The sequence below is a fragment of the Zophobas morio genome, unplaced genomic scaffold (assembly GCF_036711695.1).
Source record: "Zophobas morio isolate AGI-343-1 ecotype UQ-CSIRO unplaced genomic scaffold, CSIRO_AGI_Zmor_V1 ptg000030l, whole genome shotgun sequence".
NCBI lineage: Eukaryota > Metazoa > Arthropoda > Insecta > Coleoptera > Tenebrionidae > Zophobas > Zophobas morio.
Genome location: NW_026972135.1, coordinates 11,404,196 through 11,431,048, shown reverse-complemented (window position 1 = coordinate 11,431,048; position 26,853 = coordinate 11,404,196). Strand labels below are relative to the sequence as shown.

Below are 26,853 nucleotides of genomic sequence, written 5' to 3'. Positions count from 1 at the left end.
AAACTCAAAAAACGGAAAATCGAAATATTGAAAAACTAAAAACCGAAAAACTTAAAAATCGAAAAATTGGAAAAAGGAAAAAACGAATCAAATCGAAAAATTGGAAAAATTGAAAACAAAAACTGAAAAATCGAGAAAGTGAAAAATCTAAAATTTCAAAACGAAAAATTAAAACGTCGATACGTTGAAAAATCGAAAAATTAAAAAGTGAAAAATTATAAAATGGAGAAACCTAAAAATATAAAATTGAAAATCGAAAACTTGAGAAAATAAAGAAAAGAATAACCGAAACGAAAAATTGAAGAAACCAAAAATTGAAAAATCGGAAAATTGTAAAAATAAAGAAAATAAAAAACCGAAACGAAAAACTGCAAATCGGAAAATTGAAAAATTAAAAACTCGAGAAACGCAAATCGAAAAATCTCAAAATCCATAAATTGAAAAAACAAAAAATTGCAAAATCAAAATTGGGAAATTGAAAAATTATAAATCGAAGAACTGAAGAAACGAAAAATCGAAACACTGAAAAACTAAAAACCGGAAAACTTAAAAATCGGAAAAATTAATGAATCGAAAAACTAGAAAAAAGAAAAAACGAATCAAATCGAAAAATTGGAAAAACCCAAAAATTGTAAAATCGTGAAAGTGATAAAATTTTAATAAATATAGTTATAATTACATATTTGAAATGAAGACCAGAAAAATTGAAAACCAAAAATTGAAGAAACGATAAAAAGAAAAATCGAGGAACCGAAAAATCTAAAAATTGTTCAATGTAATAAGAAGTAAAACACTATATTATGTAACAAGTTTTATAAGCGCCTCTTTAGACACGAGTCGGCCTATTTAATCACAAGCGGAGCGAGTGTTTAAAGAAACGAGCGTCCAGTGAAATTTATAAACGTGTTACATACAATACTTTTTCTGCGACTTCAATAAAAATTATTTAAATTGTTATTACATCTGCTATTGTTAAGTTTACGGGGAAATGATTCTCTCAAAAATAATTTCTGGGAATATGATAACGTACGAACGGAAGTACGATTATTATTGTTAGAACCACAATAAAAAGCTTGCTGAATTCGTTCAAAGTGACAGTCTGATTAGACTCTATGAGATATAGTAGCTATCTCAAAAATGCTGTTTTTTTCATGGTATTACGCGGCTGTATTTTCTCTTCTAACAATTAAGGTATTTAGCCGACACAAAATTATTATTTTTAATTTGTTTATTAATGTTTCAAGGTCTGCTCAGGAAACGATATTCAACCTAAATGTCTGGAGAAATGTGGAACAACAATGGAAACTATACACAATTATCATCCCTACGACGATATTGCTTCAGATGAAATACTGTGCTATGAGAAGTGTCATTTTACAACGCTTGGTTACTTGGAAGAAGATGGGACGATATCGATTGACGTTCTATTAAAAGATGTAAAGAGATCAGGTGTGCCAAAAGAAAAATTCGACGTAATAGTAGAGTGTTTGAACACTCTTTCAAAAATTGTTGAAAACAAAGATATGGAGTCGATGTTAGACTGCTTCAGAGATTAAACAAACCGACTGTAAAATTGTGTTATTTTTAAAAACTTATAAATAAATTTAGTTAAGTATTACTCCTATTATTTTTAGTTTGACGATATTCCGTACTAAATTTTCTTTAAAACACTATATAGAAAATTTTAATTACTTTGGCCCCTGTGTAGTTAATCATGTGCTTGACTCGGCTTCGGTCGCACCCTGTGAACCCGCTCAGTGTGATCAGATGCTTTGATGCCGGCGTCGTGTCCAGATATATGGTAGGTAGATGCAACGCGGTCCATGGAGGTAGGACCTGTTTGCGTTTCATCACGTCTGACAACCAGTATATGGTAATGCAACGTTTGCAATCCCTTAGGGCTTGCATAACGACGCCATGGCGTTGGGTTTCGCACAAAACGTGGGTCACTCGATTGCAATACTGTTTTTCGACTTCACCTGTCGATGTCACGTTATCAGGAAAAAATCAACAATCAATGTACCTAACTATCGGTATTCAGGCAACGTTTTCGCCGAGCGACGCTAGAGAAAAAAATAGTCCTTACCTCCGTGTTTTTCGATTTTCTGTTGCCACCCTGGCAGAGATTCATCCAGATATCGCTCGATTTCGACGACGACGAAGATGCAGCCGAGGAGGAACAGGTCAGGAGGCACTGGAAAAGAAACCTTGGTGCTTAACATAATACTTACTTTGTTTTCTCGTTTTATTAGTCGGAGTAAGTGACAAAGTACATGCTTTGATTGTTTTTCGATGGTTGTAAAATCGACGGTAAAAACAGATTTACATTTTTATCAAATGCACAACCTACTGTTCAAGGTTTTTAGTTAAAACATAAATTTTTATGATTTGATAATTCAGTTCAAGCATGAATGTTAATTTAGCGGTGTATCGTTTTATTGTGATAAAGGCTTTTATGTGTACTGGGAGTCTCGTAGTTATTTTTACGATCAACTTCTACTTTTAAACAATATATTCAGCATTCACAATAACTAGAAACTCAAAACAAACAAAACTCGCACAGTGAAATATTTTTATTGTCACACGTAAACCTGTTTTGCTACAACAATAAAGATAGGGAATTTTTTGAATGCCAAAATATGGAATGCGAAGAAATATCAAAAATGTTTGTTGCATAGTTTCCGGGAAAATTACCACACGGCAAGTTTAAAGCAGGCAGTGCTAGCCTGTTGTTTTTCATCTTCTAAATAACTGATTGTTTTAATCTTTATGACTACTTAAAGTAACCAATATACATAAAATTTCAAAGTATGTAATCAACAATAAAAATGGCAGACGGGCCAAAACGGGATCAACATCGAAAATTTCACAATAAAACTTTTTCATATTCTAGAAGTTAAAAAAAAATAATTCATAATTCTTCAGATCCCGTGATTAATTTGTTCATGGGGATAAACATTATATTTTTATATATTACTGTATGGACCCAATTTATTTTTTTGCACTTTTATGAACATCCCTTTTCAGGTTTCAGGCACTTTGATATTTTATGAGCACTTTATTGCATACACGAAGGATCGGTCTCTAACAAAGTGATTTTTGTACCTTTTTTTCGGTCGTCGTAAAATTTGCCTTTTTAATAATACAGCGAATGAAACTTACTTCAGCTTACTGTATGTAAAAACTACATAGACAAAAATCACCGCCATGCTATAATTGTATCAATAACTTGTAGGTACGTATGTAACCCTTGAAATTTCAAACAAGTGACTAAATAAAATAAGAAAACAAAGTTGCTTTCTTCAGCACTACGTTTAACCTTTCCACCTTTCACACAAACACATGACGGCATCTATAATAAAACTCAAACTTTCCACAGCAATAAAACAAGAGATCGAAAACACCCAACTTGATACAAAATTTCATGGCCGTGACACGCACATCAAATGACCAAGTAGGTTCCGATTGACCGCTTTTAGTTTTTGAAATATTGCTATAGTCATTTTAGAAATAAACTGAGGTGTTGGCAAATCTTTAACGTATCGTCACCCATACTGGGCCGCTGTCTATGATTCGAACGCATATGTGGAAAGACAATTAGTTTATTTAGTCTGGAGTGCACTTGTCCTTATTGGCTTCAAAAATATTAATTTTCAAAGTGTTCCGACCAACATTATTTCAGCAAGGACACGTATGCCAATTCAAACACGTGCATTATAATACTAATAGTAAAACACTGGGATTATCAATTTAAAAAATTGGTCGAAGTTTATTTCGACAGAACTTCCCTCGCGTCTGAAGTAAAAGTCAAACAAATCCCGCTTTTTTAAAAATTATAAAATTAGATTTTGCGATAACCTATATACAGTAAAAACCGGCGGCATAAATAATACACACGCAGCCAATGGGTACGGACAATGTAAAATATATTTAAGGCAAATAACCAACGAGAAAAATGTCCTTTCAGCAGTAATGGCACGTTTATCTTCACGTGTTTATATTTCTACATGGGAAGATCAAGTAGTTTCGGAGATTATCTGTCTAATAAAAATCGACACAAACAGATGACAGACACACGAAAACGTAAGATCAAGTTTTTCGTACTCTAGAAGTCATGAAATGTCGAAAAAACATGTTACAATACTTCCTTAGCTTACGCGTCAATTTTTAATACTCTATAAAAAAGAAATAAAAAACCTACCGCATAAAATTAAAGCAAAATATTTACGGAATCTGTAAATTTTGTACAAATCTCGAAATTTGAAGAATAACTGTTCTCGTCGTTGTAAATTCCTCACTATCTCAACCAGAGATCAAAAACCTGTATTTAATGTTTTTTAGTTAAACAACTTTTTTTTTATCTTAAAAAATACCTTAACGAGGAAGATAGTCAAATAGTTTCATTGAGAACCTTACCAATGGAACTGCGATTAAAATAGCAAGCGATCTGGATTTTTCTGGTATTACGCTGATGTTTTCGTCAGAAACAATTTCATCGCCTAAACCGACTTTACAAATAGTTATTTAAAAAAAATGTATGCTCCACGTACGTAGACAGATTAAACGCCTCAAGCACTCAATTGTCGAATCGCGAATAAAACGCATGTTTAATTCAAATCTACCATACATAAAACATTAAACCGCGCGATTATTTAGATTTCGTTTGACTTATTCAAAACATTGATCGGTGCATAAATTTACTTACATTTCAAATTAGGATTATGACCGTAAAACGGCCCCGGTCTATGCTGCATCGGCACCGCCGCCCTCGGCGAAAACGGCACCTTCGGTGCCTCGTTTTGCGGCATAACAGGCACAGCCTGCGGCACCAACGCCCTTATAATCTCACCATTTGGTCCATTGATCACCCTCCTCTGCTGCAACGCGATCAGATCCTGCGGTCTATTATTCGGGTTGAGGGCCGCATTGTGTTGGGCCGTCATCAGGCGTAGGGTTCCAGCCGCCGATGGCTCCGGAATCGCCGCCTCCGGTACCGGCCCCACGGTCCCGCCTCCACTCTGCAGCCGATTACTCAGCATATTCGCCAGAGCCGTCTTAGTTTTAGCATTAACAACCAACTGCTGAGAAGCGTTCACCTCGGGAGGGTTTGTGGTGGAGTCCGGTGTGACAGGAACCACAGGACCTAGGGGTCTCACTACGCCCGGTTGTATTGCTGGTTGGGGGGTTGGGGGTGGCGGAGGAGGCGGCTGTGGCTGTGGCTGCGGTTGCTGCTGCTGTTGTTGTTGTTGCTGCTGCTGCTGTTGCTGTTGTTGTTGTTGTTGTACAGCAACCAACTGGTTCTTTTGCGCTTGCTCCCTCTGTAGTTGGAATTGTTGTAGTCTGTATTGTTGTCTCAGTTGCAACTGCTGCTGTTGTTGTTGCTGTTGATTCTGGTCAGTGAACTGTTGCTGTTGTTGGATGGGACTTAAGCCTGGAGTGTGCTGGATATTTGGTTGTTGAATATTTTGTGGTGTCAAACCGCCAGGTGTTATTGTTTGTTGTTGGATATTAGGCGGGAGGACAACACCTTGTTGTTTGGCTTGGCGCTGTAGCCACTGCATTTGTTGTTGGGGGTTTAAACCCGGTGGTACTGAACCTCTGATCAAAATGTGCCCCCCACCAGCCCTCTGAGCTAGTTGTTTTTGCACAAGCAGCTGTTTCTGTTTCAATCTCTGAACAAACAACGCCTGCTGTTCAGGGTTCATTTTCTGTAGTTCATTATGAGTTTGAGCGTCGAGTTGAATAAACTGACGTTGCGGCTGATTAGGTTGTTGATTTGGCGACCACTGAATCCTAGGCCCTTGCTGCACTATATTAACAGGATGCCTAATAGTCATCTGTTGCTGCTGCTGTTGTTGTTGCTGCTGCTGTTGTTGCTGTTGCTGCCACAAATGTTGATTTATCTGTGGCCTTGGCTGCGGCTGATTCGGCTGAGGTTGCTGCTGTTGCTGATTAAACTGGCTCTGCTGCTGATTCAACAACAACTGCTGACTGATAACATTATTCTGCTGAAACTGCGAACTCTGCAACAAATTCTCCGGTTGATTCTGAACGAAATGTTGACTCGTCTGCGGCTGTTGTGGGTGCTGTTGAGTGAACTGCGGTTGATTTTGGCCAACGAATTGTTGCTGAATCGCCAAATTCGGCTGATTTTGCACAATCTGCTGCTGCGAAACAAAAATCTTGTTCGGCTGCTGCAAGACCTGATTCGGTTGTTGCTGTTGTAACACCTGAGTTGGTTGCTGCTGTTGCAATATCTGATTTGGTTGCTGTTGCAAAACTTGATTTTGTTGCTGCTGCTGCTGCAAAACTTGATTTTGTTGCTGCTGCTGTTGCAAAATTTGATTCTGTTGCTGCTGCAGCACTTGATTCTGTTGCTGCTGCTGTAAAACTTGATTCTGTTGTTGTTGCAACACTTGATTCTGCTGCTGCTGCTGCTGCTGTTGTAAAACTTGATTTTGTTGCTGCTGTTGTTGCAAAACTTGATTCTGCTGCTGTAAAACTTGGTTTTGCTGTTGTTGTTGCTGCTGCAGAATATGTTGCGGCTGTTGTATGATATTCGCAAACTGTTGGTTTTGCGCCAGGGAGACGGGTTGTTGAATCTGACCCAGCTGTTGATTGTTTTGTTGATTCTGCTGTTGCAACCCCAACTGCGACTGCTGTTGGATTTGGTTTAATTGATTTAACTGTTGCTGTTGACTCTGATTTTGCAACAACTGCCGTGCCTGCCCTAGCTGACCTTGGGCAATTTGTTGTTGGAGTAGTTGTTGCTGTTGTTGCAACAGAAGAGGCCGCTGGGCAGCATTTTGTTGGTTCTGTTGTTGCTGCTGAATGCGTTGCTGCAACAAATGATGATGCAGCTGGGTGGGGCCTAATTGACTTCGTAACTGCTGTAGTGTGGGTCTGTTTTGCTGTTGACTGATCAACCGATTCAGATGTAACTGATTTGGTAAACTGAACGTTGGTTGTGACTGTGGTTGTGTTGACTGTTGTTGTTGTTGCTGTTGCAGCAACTGTTGTGGTTGTGGTGTATGATGAACAATACTTCTGGGTATTTGCTGATTGGAAATAACACCTGTCTGAGGCTGTGCAAAGGTAGTAACAGGTGGCGGCTGCTGCTGTTGTGGTTGTGGCTGTTGTGGTTGCGGTGGCTGCTGCTGTTGCTGCTGCGGTGGCTGTGGCTGTTGTTGTGGTTGCTGTTGTTGTTGTTGACTAACTTGTGGTTGGATTTGTTGCTGTTGACTAACTTGTGGTTGATTAAGCGGTTTCGCGAAAGTCCGAATCTGTTGATTTTGTTGATTTTTATTCAAGAAACTCGGCGCGATCACATTTGGTGGTACGATATCCGCCGCCGTGGTACTCTGCGTTTGAATCCATGGCATTCTTTGTTTAAGTTTATCTAATAAAGCTTGCGTAGAGTCGGTAACCAAGCTGTCAGTTTTGTCAAAAGGTTCCACTTTTTCAGGCTCAAAGCCAGTGATAGCCGTTGTGCTTTCATGTTTTATTACTTTAGGCCACTTAATAAGTTTCGGGTGAAATAAGTCAGCTTGTGCCAACGACTTATTTCTAACGGATTCAATAACCCAATCAGGCGTTACTATAAGTATTTTTTCAGGCCCTAAGTTGTAAGCTTTCTCATATTTCGTCGTATTTACATCAATGGTAACCAAATGAGTGCACCTGCTGTCCAAGTTTAATTGTACTACCCCTCCATGATATGTTATAACAGCCCACAACACATCCCGATCACCTCCTGGCTTCGACAGGCAAAAAACACAGTTTGAAAATAACCTCTCCGTGTTATAAATGTACGGTTTCGTATTGACTATTTTCTTTAATTTGATACACATCAAAACCCAACTGGCGGTAACTGCAGGGATTTCATACAGATCATTGGCATCACATAAGTCATTCTCTTCTGGATTTTCGCCACAGAGCAAATGGGTAACGTAGTCAGAAAAGTAATTCAAACGTTCAGCACCACCACTTTTCAGCAAATCAACCACCTGAAATCGATCGTGTAGTGAAAAAAAAGTAAATACTGTGCAACGTGAATACCTTCGCGGAGACTTCGCCACTCACAAAAAATTTTATATCGTGAAAAATATCCTCGGGGATTTCCAAACCATCCAGATTCTCGCCTGCGTCTGCCATCTCGAATTATAGTGTGAGTTTATTTCATTTCAAATTAATTTGAAAATGTTGCAAAAATATTTTGTTTACACCGGGGTGCCATCTTGGATAGGCGACGTGAAGTTAGGCGCGATTAAGTGCGCCTCTGGAGACGCTTCGACACCGAAAACAGTTATCGAGACGATAAGGGCTCTCGAATTGGTTTGAAAAATTTCGCTGTGGTGTTTATTTCGAAGGATAATTTCGTTTCTGGGTGGAGGCGTTTTGGCGGCTTTTACCGTCTGGGGGAATTCGAGCCGTCCGTTGGCAGCCCTGTCGCTCGAAGCTATCTTCGGCCTCCGCGCGAGCTGAAGCAAAAAAGTAGTGTTTATATCAGTGGGGCTCCTCAAAGATCTTAAGAAATCCGAGCCATCCGGTAGTTTTAAGTGAAAAAGGTCGTTTAAGACAGGTCACGAATATCGAAACTAATGGCTGAAGCCGATAAACTAAATATCGATAGTATAATAGCTCGTCTTTTAGAAGGTAAATGTTGAAGGTCAATTTCTGTTGACAGTTCTAATGGCGTCCTCGGTGAACGCCTTGTAAAACGTCAAAATTCACACGAATTCTTCGATTTTTCAGTACGTGGAGCAAGACCAGGCAAAAATGTACAATTAACCGAAAGTGAAATCAGAGGGCTGTGTCTCAAGTCCAGGGAAATTTTCCTTTCGCAACCAATTTTGTTGGAATTGGAAGCTCCACTTAAAATATGCGGTAAGTAAAATAGGATTAACGTATCGTTAGTTAGTGGCCGGTAATTCGTTCATTTTCATAGTTTTTTCGGAAATTTTAATCGTCTTGTTTGCTCCACTAGAGGTTACATTGGTTAACACATCGAGATTTGTTGTTGTAAATGTGCAGATGACTCATCTGTGTAAATATTGCAGTGCACTGACCAAAAACATTTGCGAAGATCATTATTATTATTTATGTGATTTAGTTGACGCCACTGAAACACCCAAATGACACCAATTACGACCACCCTCTAACCTTAAGAGCAGGTGTAATTTTAAGTATGACGTCACCTCTTGTAAACCAGCACCATGAAAAATTGTGGTAAAGATAAATAAGTGTGTTGGCGTCGAGTGTGTTTTTATGTAATCATAGATACAAGTTAATTACACCGCAATTTTTTTATCCGCTTTTTTTTTTATTGCCAAGTTTATGTAATTGTTTGTAATTATTGGTGACGAAAGTGGCTACAACAAAGTTATAAAACTGCCAACTCAGTAAATTGTTTTGTAAAAGACAACACAAGATAATTATTATTTATTACCAAGTGAGGTGATAGTTTAACATAATCACCTTTTTTATTTTTATCACCAAACTACGTTAAACATTAATCAGTGCATGAGTTTTAAGTTTTTTTAAGTTTGTTTGTTCCTGCATTTAAATGGAAGAGAATATTGATTTTGACAAGTTGCAAAGTTGTGATAAGCAGAATGGTGTGAAAGAGCAATACAAAAGAGATGGAAAATAGGTTAGAAAGATTTATTTTGAAGGTGAGACAAAGTTTGGAGGTTTGTTTGTCTCGTTTGAAAGGTTGCATTGAGCGCGAATAATATGACATTGTAAAGTTTGGTTTTTAAGGTGGTCCTAAATTTTATTGGCGGCAAAACTTGAGTCGCCATATTTTATACTAACCTTTATTATTGTTTCAATTTTGTCGTATTTTTAGAAAATGCTGCGAGTAAATGTTTTATAGCAGCGAGTCAAATGTCGAATGAATTTAAAACAGTTTTCTCTTTTAACGAGAGAAAGGGCGATTTCAAATTTTAAATGTTGTTTAGTGTCAAAATTTACACTTGTATTGTATTTGAGATTATGAAAAATTAATTGTACCCTCGACTGCTTACGACTGAGGCGAAGCCGAGGTTTTCCTCACCGCATTCTAACACAAAAACGCAGTAAAATTAAAAATGAAAATTGCCGAACGAACGCCTGCTCATTTTCCATATTTATTGTTTGTTTATTTAACATATTAATTGTTGTGTGTTCGTAGGCGACATTCACGGTCAGTACTACGATCTCCTTCGTCTTTTCGAATACGGCGGTTTCCCGCCAGAATCGAACTACTTGTTCCTCGGCGACTACGTCGATCGTGGCAAGCAATCGTTGGAAACGATTTGTCTTCTACTCGCCTACAAAATCAAGTATCCCGAGAATTTCTTCCTTCTTAGAGGTAACCACGAGTGCGCTTCGATCAATCGCATATACGGATTCTACGACGAATGTAAAAGGAGGTAAGTCATAAGTTTTAATGAGTTAATTAAAACGAGATTTGGGCGTTTTGAAGTTTTTAATTAGTTGGGTTGAAATTTTGTTTCGATTCGTGGCGAGGAAGGAGGATTACAGATTTCCTGCGGTGTAATCGGGCGTCCGGTCGGGTGCGATTAGCAGGACCGGGTTATGAAACAGTCGTGAAATAGATTGTATAATAAAAATTCGGATGATGAATTTATAGCCCGCGAAAAATTGATTACGTCGTCTTGAGAAAGAATGAATATTTAATTTCTTGTTTTTGTGGCGTCTGTCTGTCTGACTAACCATATTATTATGAAAAAATTACTATGAACCGAATGGTATCGATTACCTGAAAAATGACTCATCTGATTTTCTTGAAGTTGTGTAAACACGTTACAGGTGGTTTTTCGTTTATTAATATTAAATAAGTCACGTAGTACAACTACAAACAGTTATTTTCAACCAAAGCTTTGTAAATAAATTCGCTTGGGACGCATAGTATTAGAGATAATGAAGTCTGAAAGTTTTCTCTTCCGCGGTGTAAACTGTTATTTTCTCAAATATGCACCTAATTGTTGTGTGAGAAATGCATTTATTTTCCAACTGGTTATATAACCAATTCAAGGTATACTCACTTTATAATTATCAGTTCGGCACTGAAATTTTTATCTTAAATGTGGGAACGTGGCGTCCCTTGAAAAATTTGCTTTTAGATGATTATAATTTAGTGATTCATCTGGACACACTGAATCATCTTTTATCGATTATGATTCAACTTACTCCTCTTTTTTGTGCGTATTTTCCTACAAATTGCACGTTCGTCTACGATATTAGTCGATCTATTAGTCGTGCGACAATCATTAGATTGTTAGAAACTATAAATGGAAGTAATTGTACATTATGGATTCCGACTCCAGCCATTGTTAAAAGTACACAGTATTGTGTGGAATTTAAATATAGTGTGTGTTATCTAACGGCGATAACTTTATCAGAAAAAAGCTATGAATTTACTGGAACGTGAATACCAGGCTTGTTCATAGACTAGAGGAATGTGTACAGAAATTAAAATAAACTCGACAGTCGTTATCTAAGTAGGATTTCATTCTAGTTTTCATTTTGGAAATAGTAATGACGAATTAAGTCGAAATATTCAATATTATTGATGTCACTGTTATCTAGTAATGTTGAAAGTTGTGATGATAAACTAGATTTTTTTATTCAAGTTGCCGCTTACTCACACGATAAAAAAAATATGTGTACACACGAAATGTAAGTGTGTCGTCATACAAAAATGACGTCGGTACTAAGAACACGTGATTACATCCATTTATTCGATTATTGTGCTCAGCTCTACTGATCCGGTTTTCAAAAACTTGCTCGAGCTGTGTGTGCTGTTGCACCATGCTGCTGGAAGTAATTAAATTCTAAAAAAAATCGATGCCAACTAAAATTTGAAATTACTATTTAAAAGTTCCACTTATTACCATGCCAGCGGAACAACCCATCACGTAATAGAGAATGAGAATTAGTATTGCAAAATCCGCTTTATCGTCTGTTTAACTAATTTTTGCACGATATTGTTTGCGTTCCGCACAGTTGAGTTTACGGAATTCGTTTCAATGAAAATATTGACATAGCAGTAATTGGAAAACTAGTAGTGAAAACATTAAAACAATAAAATTAAAACCGTGTATGTATATTGAAATAGTGTTTAATAACACATTTAAGATAAATTTAGAAAAAATCGAAGAGACTGTTTTGCTTTCATTAAATTTCTCCGATAGAGAAAATTTCCATTTGATTATAGGCTGATGTTTCTTTCTGCTGTAGAGATATAAATAAAACGGAGCCAATCGTCAGTTCACAGTTCTGTTTAATTTTTTGAATTCTCTGGAACGTGCTCTCGTTAGACTAAACGATGCAGTTAAAGGTCAATGTCAAACTGTCAATGGTTCAGAGTTGAACATATGTTGTAATTTAAGGATTATTTTTTTTTTTTTTTATTATTTTTTTTAAGTGCTGTTTACGAGTTGTTGAAATTAATATATCAAAATTTACATAAAACTATAAACACAGCGCTAAATATGTGAATCTTTAATTTTATATTTTTTTTTAACTTGCTGAAAAAAGTTAGTTCTAATAAATAAAGTTAATTTCTCGATTAAATCATTAATTAAGTAATAAAACATGAATAATAATCAACTGAAAGACAGTTTGCTCGAGGTTGTAAGCTTGGAAGTATGAAGAAAATTAAAACAAAACGGGAGGTTTTCAAGAAACAATGACTAGCTAAGTTTTCTTAGTACGGTAAAAATTCTAAAAACTTCAGTTGGGGAAAATTGTAAATATTGATGACATATCAACACGAACTCCACATGCCTCAAAAACTGCATGCGTTAGAGTAAAACGTTCGATTTCGAAGGGAACAATTTTGCCCTCTTTATTTACCTAAGATATGAAAAATTATTTGGACAGATGAGTGCAGTTTTTCCGACAACCGTATTTTTAACAGATGCAGTTACCGATATTGAAGTCGGGAAAATCCGTTATCCTTGTAAATAATAAGTTTGAATGTGTGGTTGGGTATTTTGTCAGTTTCATTTACACTCTATTAAATTTTACATAATAATTTCATTAAGTAATATTTGAATTTAGCACGTAAGTCACTTAATGTAGGTTATCTGTGAGAGAACTCATGAAGCTAGGTTATGTTATGTCAACAAAAAAACAAAAATTAAACCTTCGTTTGATTTAAAATTATTTACTTAAGTAGATAACATTTAATTAAATTCACAACAATTCTCACTTTTAGATCCTCAGTTGTATCCGCTGATAGTTTAAAAATAGTATTTTTTAATTTTCAAAATCTGGAACAAAAAACGATCTAAAGGTGTCAAATCGGGTGATCGAGGTGGGCAGACACGGTCTTAACTAATAAATAGTAATTCTAAAATGTATATAAAATTTGTTAATAACCGGTACGATGGTTTCGGATTATCTGTCTAATAGAAATCAACACAGACGACAAACAGACAGGCAGACGGAAACGGGAGACCAATTTTTTCGTACTTTCGGGTCACGAAACGTCGAAATAACGAAAATAGCCAATCGCCCACTTAACGCTCGGGAAGTAAAAATGAAACCAGATTTTAAAAATTTTAGGCCGTGTATATTCTCAAATAACCAAATATCGGTCAAAGAATGACAACTCCACAAACCCTACCTTCTTATTATACGAAGTCTGGATACATCATAATCTGTAGGTAATGAATATATTTCTTGTTACAAAAAGATGATAGTAAAGCTTCATTTTCTATAAAACTCCATAAAAGAATATATAATTCATCCCGCCCACCCACCCCGCCTTCATTTCAGTGATTCATTTTATCTACTCCGAATGAAAGATGGATCTCATACTTCACAGAAATAACATTGTTAGAATGAAAACAGCCCGGGTGGGCGGGGCTAGTACCTGCTAAGATAAGACTGACTTTAGTAAATGACTTACCCTTTGAGAAAATAAGGGCGGGTGGGCGGTGCTATTGCTTGCTTGTAAATGACTGTAGGAAAAAGTTAAACTTAGCCCCTCCCACCATTTTTTTTCTTCTGAAATAAGAAATCTTATAGCAAATAGTACAACAAAAAATTATGATTGGCGCTTTTTTGAACAGCCCACATTTTATTAGTTCGCATTCTTACTCTACAAAAGGATATATAGCTAACCCCGCCCACCCACCCTGCCTTCATTTCAGTGATTCATTTTATCTAGTCCGAATGAACGATGGATCTCATACTGAACAAAAATAAAATCGTGAATATGAGAATACCGCGGGTGGGCGGGGCTAGTACTTGCCAAGATAGGACTGACTTTCGTAAATGAATTACCCTTTAAGAAAATAAAGGGTGGTGGGTGGAGCTAGTACTTGCTAAGATAATACTGACTGTGGAAAATTACATAACTTCTAAGAAAATAGAGGGTGGGTGGGCGGGGCTATTGCTTGCTTGTAAATAACTCTGTAGGAAAAAGTTAAACTTAGCCCCTCCCACCCACCACTGTTCTCATTTTTTTTTTCTGAAATAAGAAATATATAAATCTTACAGCAAATATGTAGTACAACAAAAAAATATGATTGGCGCTTCCCATAAAGGGACATATAATTAACCCAGCCCATCCACCCCCCCTACATTTCACTGATTTATTTTATCCAGTCAGAATGAATGGTGGATCTCATACTGAACAGAAATAAAATCGTTAGAATGGGAACAGCGCAGGTGGGCGGCGCTAGTACCTGCTAAAAGAGGACCGACTTTGGTAAATGACTTGCCTTCCAAGAAAAAAAGGTTGGGTGGGCGGAGCTAGTGCTTGCTAAAAGAAGACTGACTGGAAAATTACATATCCTCGAAGAAAATAGAGGGCGGGTGGGCGGGGCTATTGCTTGCTTATAAAAGACTTTGAAGGAAAAGGTTAAACTTAGCCCCGCCCTCCCACCCATTCTCATTTTTTTCTTCTGAAATAAGAAATAAATCTTATAGCAAATAGTATAACAAAAAATTACGATTGGCGCTTACATCTTACCTACATTTTATTAATTCTCATTCTCGTTCTATACAAGGACATAATTAACCCCGCCTTCATTTCAGTGGTTCATTTTATCCAATTCGAATGAAGGGTGGATCTAATACTGAACAGAAATAAAATCGTTAGAATGAGAACAGGGCGGGTGGGTGGGGCAAGTACTTGCTAAGATAGGACTGACTGTGGTAAATAACTTATCTTCTAAGAAGATAAGGGTGGGTGGGCGGGGCTAGTACTTGCTAAGATAAGACTGACTGGAAAATTACATACCCTCTGGGAAAATAGATGGCATCTTCTAAGAAGATAAGGGTGGGCGGGCGGGGCTAGTACTTGCTAAGATAAGACTGACTGGAAAATTACATACCCTCTAGGAAAATAGAGGGCGGGTGGGCGGGGCTATTGCTTGCTGCTAAATTACTCTGCAGGAAAAAATTAAACTTAGCGCCGCCCACCCACCCGTTCTCTCATTTTTTTTCGTTTGAAATAAAAAATAAATCTTATAGCAAATAGTATACTTCACAAAAAATTACGATTGGCGCTCTTTTTAACAGCCTACTTTTTATTGGTTCCCATTCTCATTCTATAAAGATATGGGTGGGCGGAGCTAATACTTGCTCAGATAAGACTGACTGTGCAAAATTACATACTCTCGAAGAAAATAGGGGGCGGGTGGTCGGGACTAGTATTTCTTAAAATAAGGCTGATTTTGGCAGATGACAGTCTCTAAGAAAATAGAGGGCGGGCGGGCGGGGCTAGTGTTTGCTAAAATAAGACTGATTTTGGCAAATAACATACCTTCTAAGAAAATAGAGGGCGGGTGGGCGTGGTTAGTTCTTGCTAAAATAAAACTGAGTTTGGTAAATGACATACCTTCTAAAAAAATAGAGGTCTTAAAAAACTACAAAATTTAATGGTTTCAGAATAAAATGCAGGTTCGAATTTTTTATAAAATAATAAACATTTTGGCAACATTGAAAAATTTGAGAGAGAAAAAAAAGATTCGGTATTCTCAATGATAAAATTCTGAAATTCCAGATTACTCAAAATTTGTTGAAGCATAAACATGTTTTTTTTAAGTTTTCATATTTAGAAAAAGCGTTAGTTCAAATTATGAAAGAAAAAAAACATTTAACACAATTTCAAAGAAAAAATTTTTATTCGACAAAATTTGTGGTAATGTTGAAAAATCCGAGATCGAAAACAACCAATAGTCAATAAAATAATTAACATTGTGGCACTCGCGAAAAATGTGAGAGAGAAAAAGTTTTGAGTTCTGAAATTTTCTGTGGGACAGTGCTTTTTTAAGAAGAAAGAATGTGAAACCTTCTCAGGAGTCCCATGGAGAAAAATGGACAAAATATAAGCCCCGCCCACCCACCACTTCTTAATTTTGATGAATGCTTAATTCATCATGAGCTGAAGGGCGGAGATTAGTTTGCAAAATCTTGATTTCACTACAAGAAATTGCCATATGAAATGTTTTTAAAAGGGTAGAATTTTTTTGAGAAATATTGATGTAAAAACATATTTCACATGATAATTTCTTATAGAGAAATGAGGATTTTGAAGTTAATCTCCGCCCTTCGGTCTGATTAGGAATGAAAGGTGGATCTCATACTGAACAGAAATAAAATCGTTAGAATGGGAACAGCGCAGGTGGGCGGGGCTAGTACCTGCTAAAAGAGGACCGACTTTGGTAAATGACTTACCTTCCAAGAAAAAAAGGTTGGGTGGGCGGAGCTAGTACTTGCTAAAAGAAGACTGACTGGAAAATTACATATCCTCGAAGAAAATAAAGGGCGGGTGGGCGGGGCTATTGCTTGCTTATAAAAGACTTTGAAGGAAAAAGTTAAACTTAGCCCCGCCCTCCCACCCATTCTCTTTTTTTTCTTCTGAAATAAGAAATAAATCTTATAGCAAAAAATTACGATTGGCGCTTACATCTTACCTACATTTTATTAATTCTCATTCTCGCTCTATAAAAGGACATAATTAACCCCGCCCACCCACCCCGCTTTAATCTCAGTGATTCATTTTATCCAGTTTGAATGAAGGGTGGATCTAATACTGAACAGAAATAAAATCGTTATAATGTGAACAGGGCGGGTGGGTGGGGCAAGTACTTGCTAAGACAGTACTGACTGTGGTAAATAACTTATCTTCTAAGAAGGTAAGGATGAGTGGGCGGGACTAGTACTTGCTAAGATAAGACGGACTGGAAAATTACATACCCTCTAGGAAAATAGAGGGCATCTTCTAAGAAGATAAGGGTGGGTGGGCGGGGCTAGTACTTGCTAAGATAAGACTGACTGGAAAATTACATACCCTCTGGGAAAATAGAGGGCGGGTGGGCGGGGCTATTGCTTGCTGCTAAATTACTCTGCAGGAAAAAATTAAACTTAGCGCCGCCCACCCACCCGTTCTCTCATTTTTTTTCGTTTGAAATAAAAAATAAATCTTATAGCAAATAGTATACTTCACAAAAAATTACGATTGGCGCTTTTTTTAACAGCCAACTTTTTATTGGGTCCCATTCTCATTCTATAAAGATATGGGTGGGCGGAGCTAATACTTGCTAAGATAAGACTGACTGTGCAAAATTACATACCCTCGAAGAAAATAGGGGGCGGGTGGGCGGCACTAGTATTTCTTAAAATAAGGCTGATTTTGGCAGATGACAGTCTCTCTAAGAAAATAGAGGGCGGGTGGGCGGGGCTAGTGCTTGCTAAAATAAGACTGATTTTGGCAAATAACATACCTTCTAAGAAAATAGAGGGCGGGTGGGCGTGGTTAGTTCTTGCTAAAATAAAACTGAGTTTGGCAAATGACATATCTTCTAAGAAAATAGAGGTCTTAAAAAACTACAAAATTTAATGGTTTCAGAATAAAATGCAGGTTTGATTTTTTTATAAAATAATAAACATTGTGGCAACATTGAAAAATCTGAGAGAGAAATAAAAGATTCGGTATTCTCAATGATAAAATTCTGAAATTCCAGATTACTCAAAATTTGTTGAAGCATAAACATTTTTTTTTAAGTTTTCATGTTTAAAAAAGCGTTAGTTCAAATTATGAAAGAAAAAAAACATTTAACACAATTTCAAAGAAAAGTTTTTTATTCGACAAAATTTGTGGTAATTTTGAAAAATCCGAGATCGAAAACAACCAATAACCAATAAAATAATTAACATTGTGGCACTCGCGAAAAATGTGAGAGGAGAAAAAGTTTTGAGTTCTGAAATTTTCTGCGGGACAGTGCTTTTTTAAGAAGAAAGAATGTGAAACCTTCTCAGGAGTCCCATGGAGGAAAATGGACAAAATATAAGCCCCGCCCACCCACCACTTCTTAATTTTGATGAATGCTTTATTCATCATGAGCTGAAGGGCGGAGATTAGTTTGCAAAATCTTGATTTCACTACAAGAAATTGCCATATGAAATATGTTTTTAAAAGGGTAGAATTTTTTAGAGACATATTGATATAAAAACATATTTCATATGATAATTTCTTATAGAGAAATGAGGATTTTGAAGTTAATCTCCGCCCTTCGGTCTGATTAGGAATGAAAAACTTATCACAATTGAGATGGGGGGGGGGCTCAATTTTTTTTGTTAATATATAGAGTTTTCATTCAACAACAGGATAGGTAAACATGTCAGTTTTTTATTAGGAAAAGAAGACTTTGTATATTAGAAAAAAAGGACAAAATATAAGCCCCACCCACCCACCCCTTCTCAATTGCGATGAATATTTTATTCATTAAACTCCGCCCTTCGGTGTGATTAGGAATGAAAAACTGATCACTTTTTTTTTTTTTTTAATAGTTTTCTTTCAACAACCGGATAGTTAAACATGTTGTCAGTTTCTTGTTGGGAAAAGAAGATTTTGTATATTAAGAAAAAATTGACAAAATGTAATAATTTCTGACTGAAAAGAGTGATCACTGGAATGAAGAAGGAGTGAGTGGGCGGGGCTATTGCTTGCTTATAAATATAAATGACTGTAGGAAAAAGTTAAACTTAACATTTTGCAATTTAATTTTGAATCTGCAAAACCAAATGTTTTTAAATCTTCCGACATATTTTAAAGTTGTGATGAGATGTAATGATCAGTGTGTTTGCTCATCCCCCCTAAAAAATTTATGACGTCACCCCAAAATATTGCTAAATAAATCTTTCGTTTAATGTGCAAAATGTAATGAGTCTGTACTTGTGATTTATAATTGCATTCATATTTTTTTGGTGGTTTAAAAAAATTAATGAATGAGTTTGATACAATACTATTATTAAAAATGTAGATGACGTCATCACAAAATTGTGTAAAGAAAAAACTCAACTCGAAAATGTTGGCATGTTTCATTGTAGTTTAGGTGCGAGGGAAGTTCTGTCGAAACAACTTTCCACTAATTTTTTTTAAGAACAACAAAATTTCGAAAAATGACTACTTTTGAGTTTTTTATGCGAGGATATCGTCTATTCCTTCAAATACTCATGCAACTACAACGAGAATGTGGTTTTACATTATTTCCGACATAGTCTGGGTGGGTGAGGTTCCGCCTTAAAGATGTATATGGGTCCATAACCTGTTGGACATTTTTGGTAATCTCGGGTGTTCATTTTGTTAATGTGCGACCTCCTAATTTCCTCTTAATGCTACCAGTTTCACGAAATTCCATAAAAAGGACCTGGCATGCAGTATTATGTAAATGGGATTTGTTACTGCGTAAATCTTTCTAAAAATTTAATTTGGGGAAAGACCTTATTAAAGGATTAAAATATCCTTGGACGGAAGATAAAAATTGTCTATTTACGCATGTAGAGTGATTTCATAGTTTTGGAATTCCGCCAACGTTCATAATATAATTATAAATCGCAATATATTATAATAAACGTTTATTACCGTAATCTATTAAAATCACAAATTTATTTTTATAGGGCAAAGAGCAGTTTACCTGTGCGTGCGTGCAATTTCCTTTGTTGCCAGACATTTCGCTAATTCTGTAGTTTCATCATTACATTAACAAACGTTAGGGAAATTAAACCAAAACACCGTCATCCGTCTAATTGGAATCGATTTTCCTCCTCCTATCACGAAACAACATTTTCGCAAGCCGAAAATGTTAATTAACGCTAATCACGTGATCGTTTACATGCCAACAACAAACAGAAGCTGAAACCTTTTCCCGTTCAAGGTACAACATAAAGCTATGGAAAACCTTCACCGACTGCTTCAACTGTTTACCGGTGGCCGCTATCGTCGACGAAAAAATCTTCTGCTGTCACGGGGGCCTCAGCCCCGACCTCCAGTCGATGGAACAGATCCGCCGAATAATGAGACCAACCGACGTACCTGACCAGGGTTTATTGTGCGATCTGCTGTGGTCCGACCCGGACAAGGACCAGATGGGCTGGGGAGAGAACGACCGAGGCGTCAGTTTCACGTTCGGTGCCGAAGTCGTCGGAAAATTCTTACATAAACACGATTTCGATCTCATCTGTCGTGCCCATCAAGTCGTCGAAGACGGTTACGAATTCTTCGCGAAACGACAACTCGTCACGCTCTTCAGCGCACCTAATTACTGCGGTAGGTCGAGGAGTTGTTTTGTTTTGGGTTCGAATGACTAAGTACCGTGTGTTTGCAGGTGAATTTGACAACGCAGGAGCTATGATGTCTGTGGATGAAACGTTGATGTGCAGTTTTCAAATCCTGAAGCCAGCGGACAAACGGAAGTTCCAGTACAACATGAATGCAGGAAGGCCTGTAACGCCACCTAGAGGAGGTACTAATAAAAACAAGAAGAAGTGAACATAATTTATTTTTAAGATAGGTTAGATATTCGTAATAATGTCTATAATTCATTTTAAATACTAATATTGTGCGGTTGAAAGAAGAAGGATAATGTACATTAAGATAAATTTTTTTCACGGTTAATTTAAGTATTAAATACGCTAATGTTAGAACACGCCTACGATAAGTTTGTTGTCGAATTTGTTGTATTTATTCTGTTTTGTTTTAAGTACTATTAGTATTTAAAATGAGGATGAAGCCATTTTATGTTATTTTTAGTTGATATATCGAGTAATTTATTAAAGTTAGTGAAACAGAGACATTCATCATCATATCAAATATAAATAATTAAAATGGCTCTAAAATAATTGATTGGAATATAATACATAGGCTGTATTTGTTTTTATTTTGGTTTTATGCTATTTTTATGGCGGTTCATTTTGTTTCCTTTGACACGTAATAAACGATTCTATTTTTATATGTAAACGTTTCATCCACGTTTGAGTTTAGAAGTTTGGCCAAAATGAAAATGAATATGTAGTTATCGTTCATTTTTAAAGTATCAAAAGTTATTTCCTGCTCTGACATTTGTACATATTGCGTTCCAACACATTTTTTTTGATCTGCATAACATTTGTCTTTAATAAAGATTTTAACATTTTCTTTTTAATTTTGTGGAATTGATTGAGATGTAGTTTTTCGACCAATAGGAAACAACTTAAAGTTTAAATCAAAGTGTACAAAACCAAGGGTAAATAAATCTAAAATCTGAAATTATTGTTAGCTGATCGCCATGATTAACCCGTTAAGGAATTATCTTCAGAGTTTTCAGGAACTGGAAATCACCCAGTTTTACTCCACCTCTTCGATTTTTTGAACAAATTCATTGCAGCTGGAACATATCAATAAAAAATATTTGCTTAATTTCAGGCAGAAATGTGAGAATTTAGAATAATCCTCTGCGTTACCAGTGCCTTAGTTGTCAGCCAAGATATTGGAGTGGATTTCTACAAAAATAGAATTAAGAAACGTAAACGCAGCACATTCACTTTCGCCGGCAGTGACAGTTTGTTAGGTGTTGGTGTTTTCCTTTCCAATATCTGAGGGAAATTTTGAAGTTCCTTTCGTTGGTTGCTTGTAGCGCAACTTTCGTGTCTTTCTATTGTTTGTTCTGGAAATATTTTATTCTTGATTGTAGGAACAAAATACGCCACATTTTCATCTGAACGACTTTTCTTCACCGTTCAAGTGTCCAGAGTTCAGAGTTCAGAGAGAAAAACCGTCTATTTAGCGAGTTCCCAGTCGCTACATCTACGTATACATGTTTTGTGATTGTACATTGCAGTATTATTGGTTGCATACGAGTCCAATTTAAAAATAATTTTGAATTAAATAAATACGAAAACAAAAAATACCTGAAATTTTAAACCTATATTTTAATTGGTTACAATGAAAAATTAGGAATTTGTTTGCTTATGGTAACAACAGAAATTAATAATGTAGCTCAGAAATTGCATATAACTGACAACTGACTTGAAAATTAAAGATGTGAACAAAAAATCTTGAACAATTGGGTAAAATAAAAGCAAAATTACCCATAAGTGGCGTTGTAAGACGAGCGGATTTTGGGGCTCCTGGTCGTGGCTGTTCTCCTACGCACGCCGGAGATCTATTATATCGGCAAGCACGTGCCGCGCTAACAGGCCGTTCACGGTCACAAACTCGTGGTTGGAAATCTCGGTTATTGCAATAAGTCGGGAGTGTCACTTCATCCCGACCGTTCCCCTGACTTCTATTCAAAATCTGCGTCTTTTGTACAGACGGCACGACCATCAGCTCGATAAGGAACCGCGCACTCCGCTTCCGCCACGTGTTATTTACCTCAATTCCATTTAAATGTTCAATTTTCATAATTCTGATATTAAACTACAACCGAACAAGTGTTAAAGTTTCAAAAGGAGCAATAAACAACATTTAAATTCGCCATACACTCTCGTGAAATTGCAAAGCTAACAAAATTACATAGGTTTAAGATTTGTCGCACTTTGTCAACAATTCAAACAAAGAATTTGCATGCTGTTAAATTATGCCATGATCCAAGTGATTGGTTACTTAAGACAATTAGCTTTGAGAGTTTATATCGTGGACTGTCCCCAGCTTATCCCAAACAAACACATGATAAACACAAAATGCATCCCTCGTCGCGAGAATTACGTCTCAGTAGTATAATTTCCCACGTCGCAGGAAATATGTCTCGGTGATGTGATGATGATAACTGCCTAAGGGGAAAAAGTATCCCCCGTCCCTCAGTCCACGATATTCTGAATTATACCGCATTTTTCACAAAAACTTTTTTATAACTTGATAAACAAAGGATGAGTCCTGAGTAAGTGAATCTCATAAAATTTCCTAGCAAGTACTTTATCCGAGCAATCTCATGACTGTTAAATTGTGTTAGAACCAGTAACGATTAAAATCCTAACATGAACTGTGAATTTACAAACAATAAATCAAATTTACACCACGTGTTGGCGTCTGTCGAAAATTCGCATATTTTCCATTAGAAAAACAGCAATAATTACAGAGTTACTTGCTTGTTGGGGAAACTCTGGCGTCGTCATCGTTGCGATTTTTTAATTCAAATTATTCAAATGCGATTTCGCGCCGTTGCTTTATTTTCAGCGCGAAATTTTAATTCAAATTTGGTCACCACAGTATTGTGCCTTGTTTCTTCAGTTCTCATCACTGCAATTAATAATATTATTGACATTTTCCAGTTTATATGAAATATTAATTGTTAGTGAATTTTTAGGCAACTATTCTCCGAAACTCTCTTTTTGGGTATTTTGACTCTATTATATAGCAATACAATTGGCAATTAGGTGTTCCAATTTGAAAAAATCCAAGTTTTAGTACGTGTCGGAGAATGGCAAAAAATTAAATTTAGGTTGGTAGTTCAAGAGTTTTATTTGGACAAAACACTCACATAAGCGCATTCGACACCACTGCCCTCCTCAACAAGTGTAATTAGCGTAAACCAGTTAATTACAGTTGACTAATCCAACAACACGTATTATTTTTGTTGTATTGTTTGTAAATTCACAGTTCATGTTAACATTTTTAAATGTTCGAGGTCCTAATACACAGTGGCGGCTCGTGACCTTTTGAAATGGGGGGGTCACAATTTGATTGATGAGTTAAATATGAAGATATAAAACAGGTTGCTATTACCAATTAATGGACGAAATTGTGTCACGGAAATAAAAGTAAAAAAGTATTTGTCCACATACCTTCGTATCATAGATCATCCACGTCAGTATTAATTCAGGGCGATGGTTTTAACTCATTACTAGGCTTTGGATCTTAGGTTTTTTGTCTTTTTATATCTATTTCAGACATTGCAGCCAAATTTATATATTTATCCGAATTTAAAAAATTCTGTTTATTTAACGCCCATTTATTGCTACCTAAAATGCCTAAATTACCGTTAGAGACCTAAAGTGTTAATTAAACGACCTAATTGTAAATTTTAAAAAACTTAAAATAGGATTCCACGACCAACGAAGCGGACGTGCTTGCACAATAGAGATTTTCCGTGAATTCATTGTTTTGGCTGACAGATTGTTTAAAAATGGGTTGTAAACAACGCCCTTGATGGTTTAATGGTACGGGTTGGTGTCGCCAACTGACAACGCTGGCCTGCATTTCATTTAGATTATAGCCGGAAGGAGGTGAATCTCTGAAAAAGCATTTTATTTTAGAAGTTTATTGTTAGTGATACTGAGTGTCTTTGCGTGTTAGTGAGTGTGCTGGGGCCGGTTTTGATTTTTGTGCATACAGTAAAGAATCCTCAAAATGCCTAAGGTAAAATCATCCATGAAAGATAAAATCAAATTATGGTTAGGGAATAATTTGGACACTAATTTTCAATTTCCTTCTACGACCAAAGACAATGAGTTATTCTGCAAAGTGTGTGGAAAAGTTGTAAGTAAACATTTAAAATAATGAAGCTTGAATTATGTTCACATTTTTGTTTCCTAGTTTAAGTGCGAAAAAAAATCACACTTTGAACAACACTGCAGTGGCGATGCACATAAAAAGAACGAGAATAAATCCAATAAACAGACTTTATTAAACATTAGTTCCGACAATGATTTTACGCAATTTTGCACCGATTTATGTAGGGCATTTACCGCAGGAAATATTCCGTGTTATAAAGTTAGTTGTCCTGAGTTTAAAAATTTTATGCATAAATATACAGGAAGGGTTTTACCCTCAGGAAGCACTCTGAGAAAAAAGTATTTACCAAAAGATTACGATATGGTGAGCACTATAATTTTTCTTTAAAAACTTTTTAACATAAATTTTATAATTTACAGGTAATTAAAGAAATTATAAATCCTATTGGCAATAATAATATATGGACTAGCGTCGATGAGACGACGGACAGATTAGGGAGATACATAGCCCATTTAGTAATTGGAAAGTTATCTTCTGAAGAAGCTGGCCGTCCATTTCTACTAGCTTTGAAGCAGCTTGATAAAACTAATAGCAACACAATCTCGAGATTAATAAACCAATCATTGGGTGTGCTATTGATAATTTTAAGCACTGAAATTATTATTTATTTAATTTTTAATTTGCAGCTTTATTGTGGCCAAAAAGAACTGAACACAAAAAAGTTAAACGGTTTGTATCAGATGGTGCTTCATACATGATCAAAACTGGTACTAATTTGAAGGTGTTTTATGAAAATATAACACATTTAACATGTATGGCATATAGGTTACATAAAGTGTCTGAAACAATTAGACTGAATTATCCAGATGTCAATTGGATAATTAGCAATGTTAAAGAAAATCTTTTTAAAAACACCAACAAGAATAGAGTTTTATAAAAACAGTTTACCAAATACACCTCTCCCATCTGAACCTGTATTAACCAGGGGCACTTGGATTCAAACAGTATTAGCCAATAACACGTGACGTCACGCTGTGGCGGGAACTCTGCGTTTGACAAGCGCCGTGAAACTCCATAAGTGACAATGTTAACATTTTCGCATTTTATTTAAAAGTGTGGGTATTTATCTAGAAAATAAACACGTGAATAGCTTCTTTCATATCTTTTCTGTGTATCAGGGTGTTTTTTTTTGGCGATTTGACTTTAAAAATACATAATAAAAATTAAAATACAGAACGCTGTTTTGGTCTGAATTCCTCGTCACCCAGAATACATCCGTGTGTTTTAAGGGGTAAATCGGAAATTAATATTTTCGTTTGAGGTTAATGTGACGGGTTTAAGTGAAGGTGTGTGATTTGTTTTTAAAGTATGGATAATTTAAGTGATTATGCACGATGTCTTTCCGTCAAAGAGAAAAACAGGTATGTACAAAAGTTAAACAATTTAAACAGCGTAGATCCTTATACATATAATGAGTGCAAGTGATTTTAATTTGTGTTTAGACGATGTCCCTACCATAACAATGAATATAATTCTAAACTTTTTTATTTTTGGAATAAGTAAAATAACCCACAATGAAATTCGTGCATTCAAAAGTCTAGAGGCATTTATTCAGTTTTCTCTTTTTTAAACGACTATGTCTTTCAACATTACAAGCATTATGAGTGGATTTATTTTGATATCCTAAATTTTGTGATGGAACATAATCAGGGTGGTCCACATATGACAAATCTGCAGGTTTACCTAAAAGAGCACCAATGTAGTAATTTATTAGAAACTGTAAATCTAATAGGTACCTAGTTACTAAAATAAAATGATCCGAACAAATATAGGAATACTTTACTTTGGCTTCGTTAAATCCACTCGTTTCAAGGCTTTTAACCAAAGCTTCCGCCTTTTTTCCCCATTCTGTATATATTTACCTTTATTGTTGCTAATTGCTGGGAAAGGAAAATAAAATTTGTCCGTATTTCTGGTGCTTCGATTTGCGCAACCCACAACAGCATAAAATTTAGACATTTTCTCCTAAAATACAAAATATTATAATATTAAGATGCTAGTGTATTTAAAAAACATTGATGTCCATTAACACAGAATTAATTTGCAAAACAAAT

At 36.0% G+C, this 26,853-nt stretch overlaps 2 protein-coding genes across 2 annotated transcripts in view; one reads left to right on the top strand and one right to left on the bottom strand.

Annotated features, from left to right (window-relative positions):
- LOC135138893 (PAX-interacting protein 1-like) overlaps positions 1-8,154 on the bottom strand; it is a 29,342-nt gene extending 21,188 nt beyond the window's left edge. The window contains exons 1-4 of the mRNA XM_064068918.1: positions 8,059-8,154; positions 4,706-8,006; positions 2,087-2,194; positions 1,693-1,979 (exon numbers count right to left, since the gene is read on the bottom strand). Coding sequence (XP_063924988.1) covers positions 1,693-1,979; positions 2,087-2,194; positions 4,706-8,006; positions 8,059-8,154 — 3,792 coding nt within the window. The remainder of the gene's footprint in view (positions 1-1,692; positions 1,980-2,086; positions 2,195-4,705; positions 8,007-8,058) is intronic.
- Positions 8,155-8,459: 305 nt separating this feature from the next.
- On the top strand, positions 8,460-21,449 carry LOC135138895 (serine/threonine-protein phosphatase alpha-2 isoform). Its single transcript, XM_064068921.1, has 5 exons — positions 8,460-8,655; positions 8,755-8,886; positions 10,175-10,415; positions 20,184-20,575; positions 20,634-21,449. Exons 1-5 carry the CDS (start codon positions 8,601-8,603, stop codon positions 20,795-20,797), a joined length of 984 nt encoding a protein of 327 aa, XP_063924991.1. The 5' UTR covers positions 8,460-8,600; the 3' UTR covers positions 20,798-21,449.
- Positions 21,450-26,853: the final 5,404 nt, after the last annotated feature.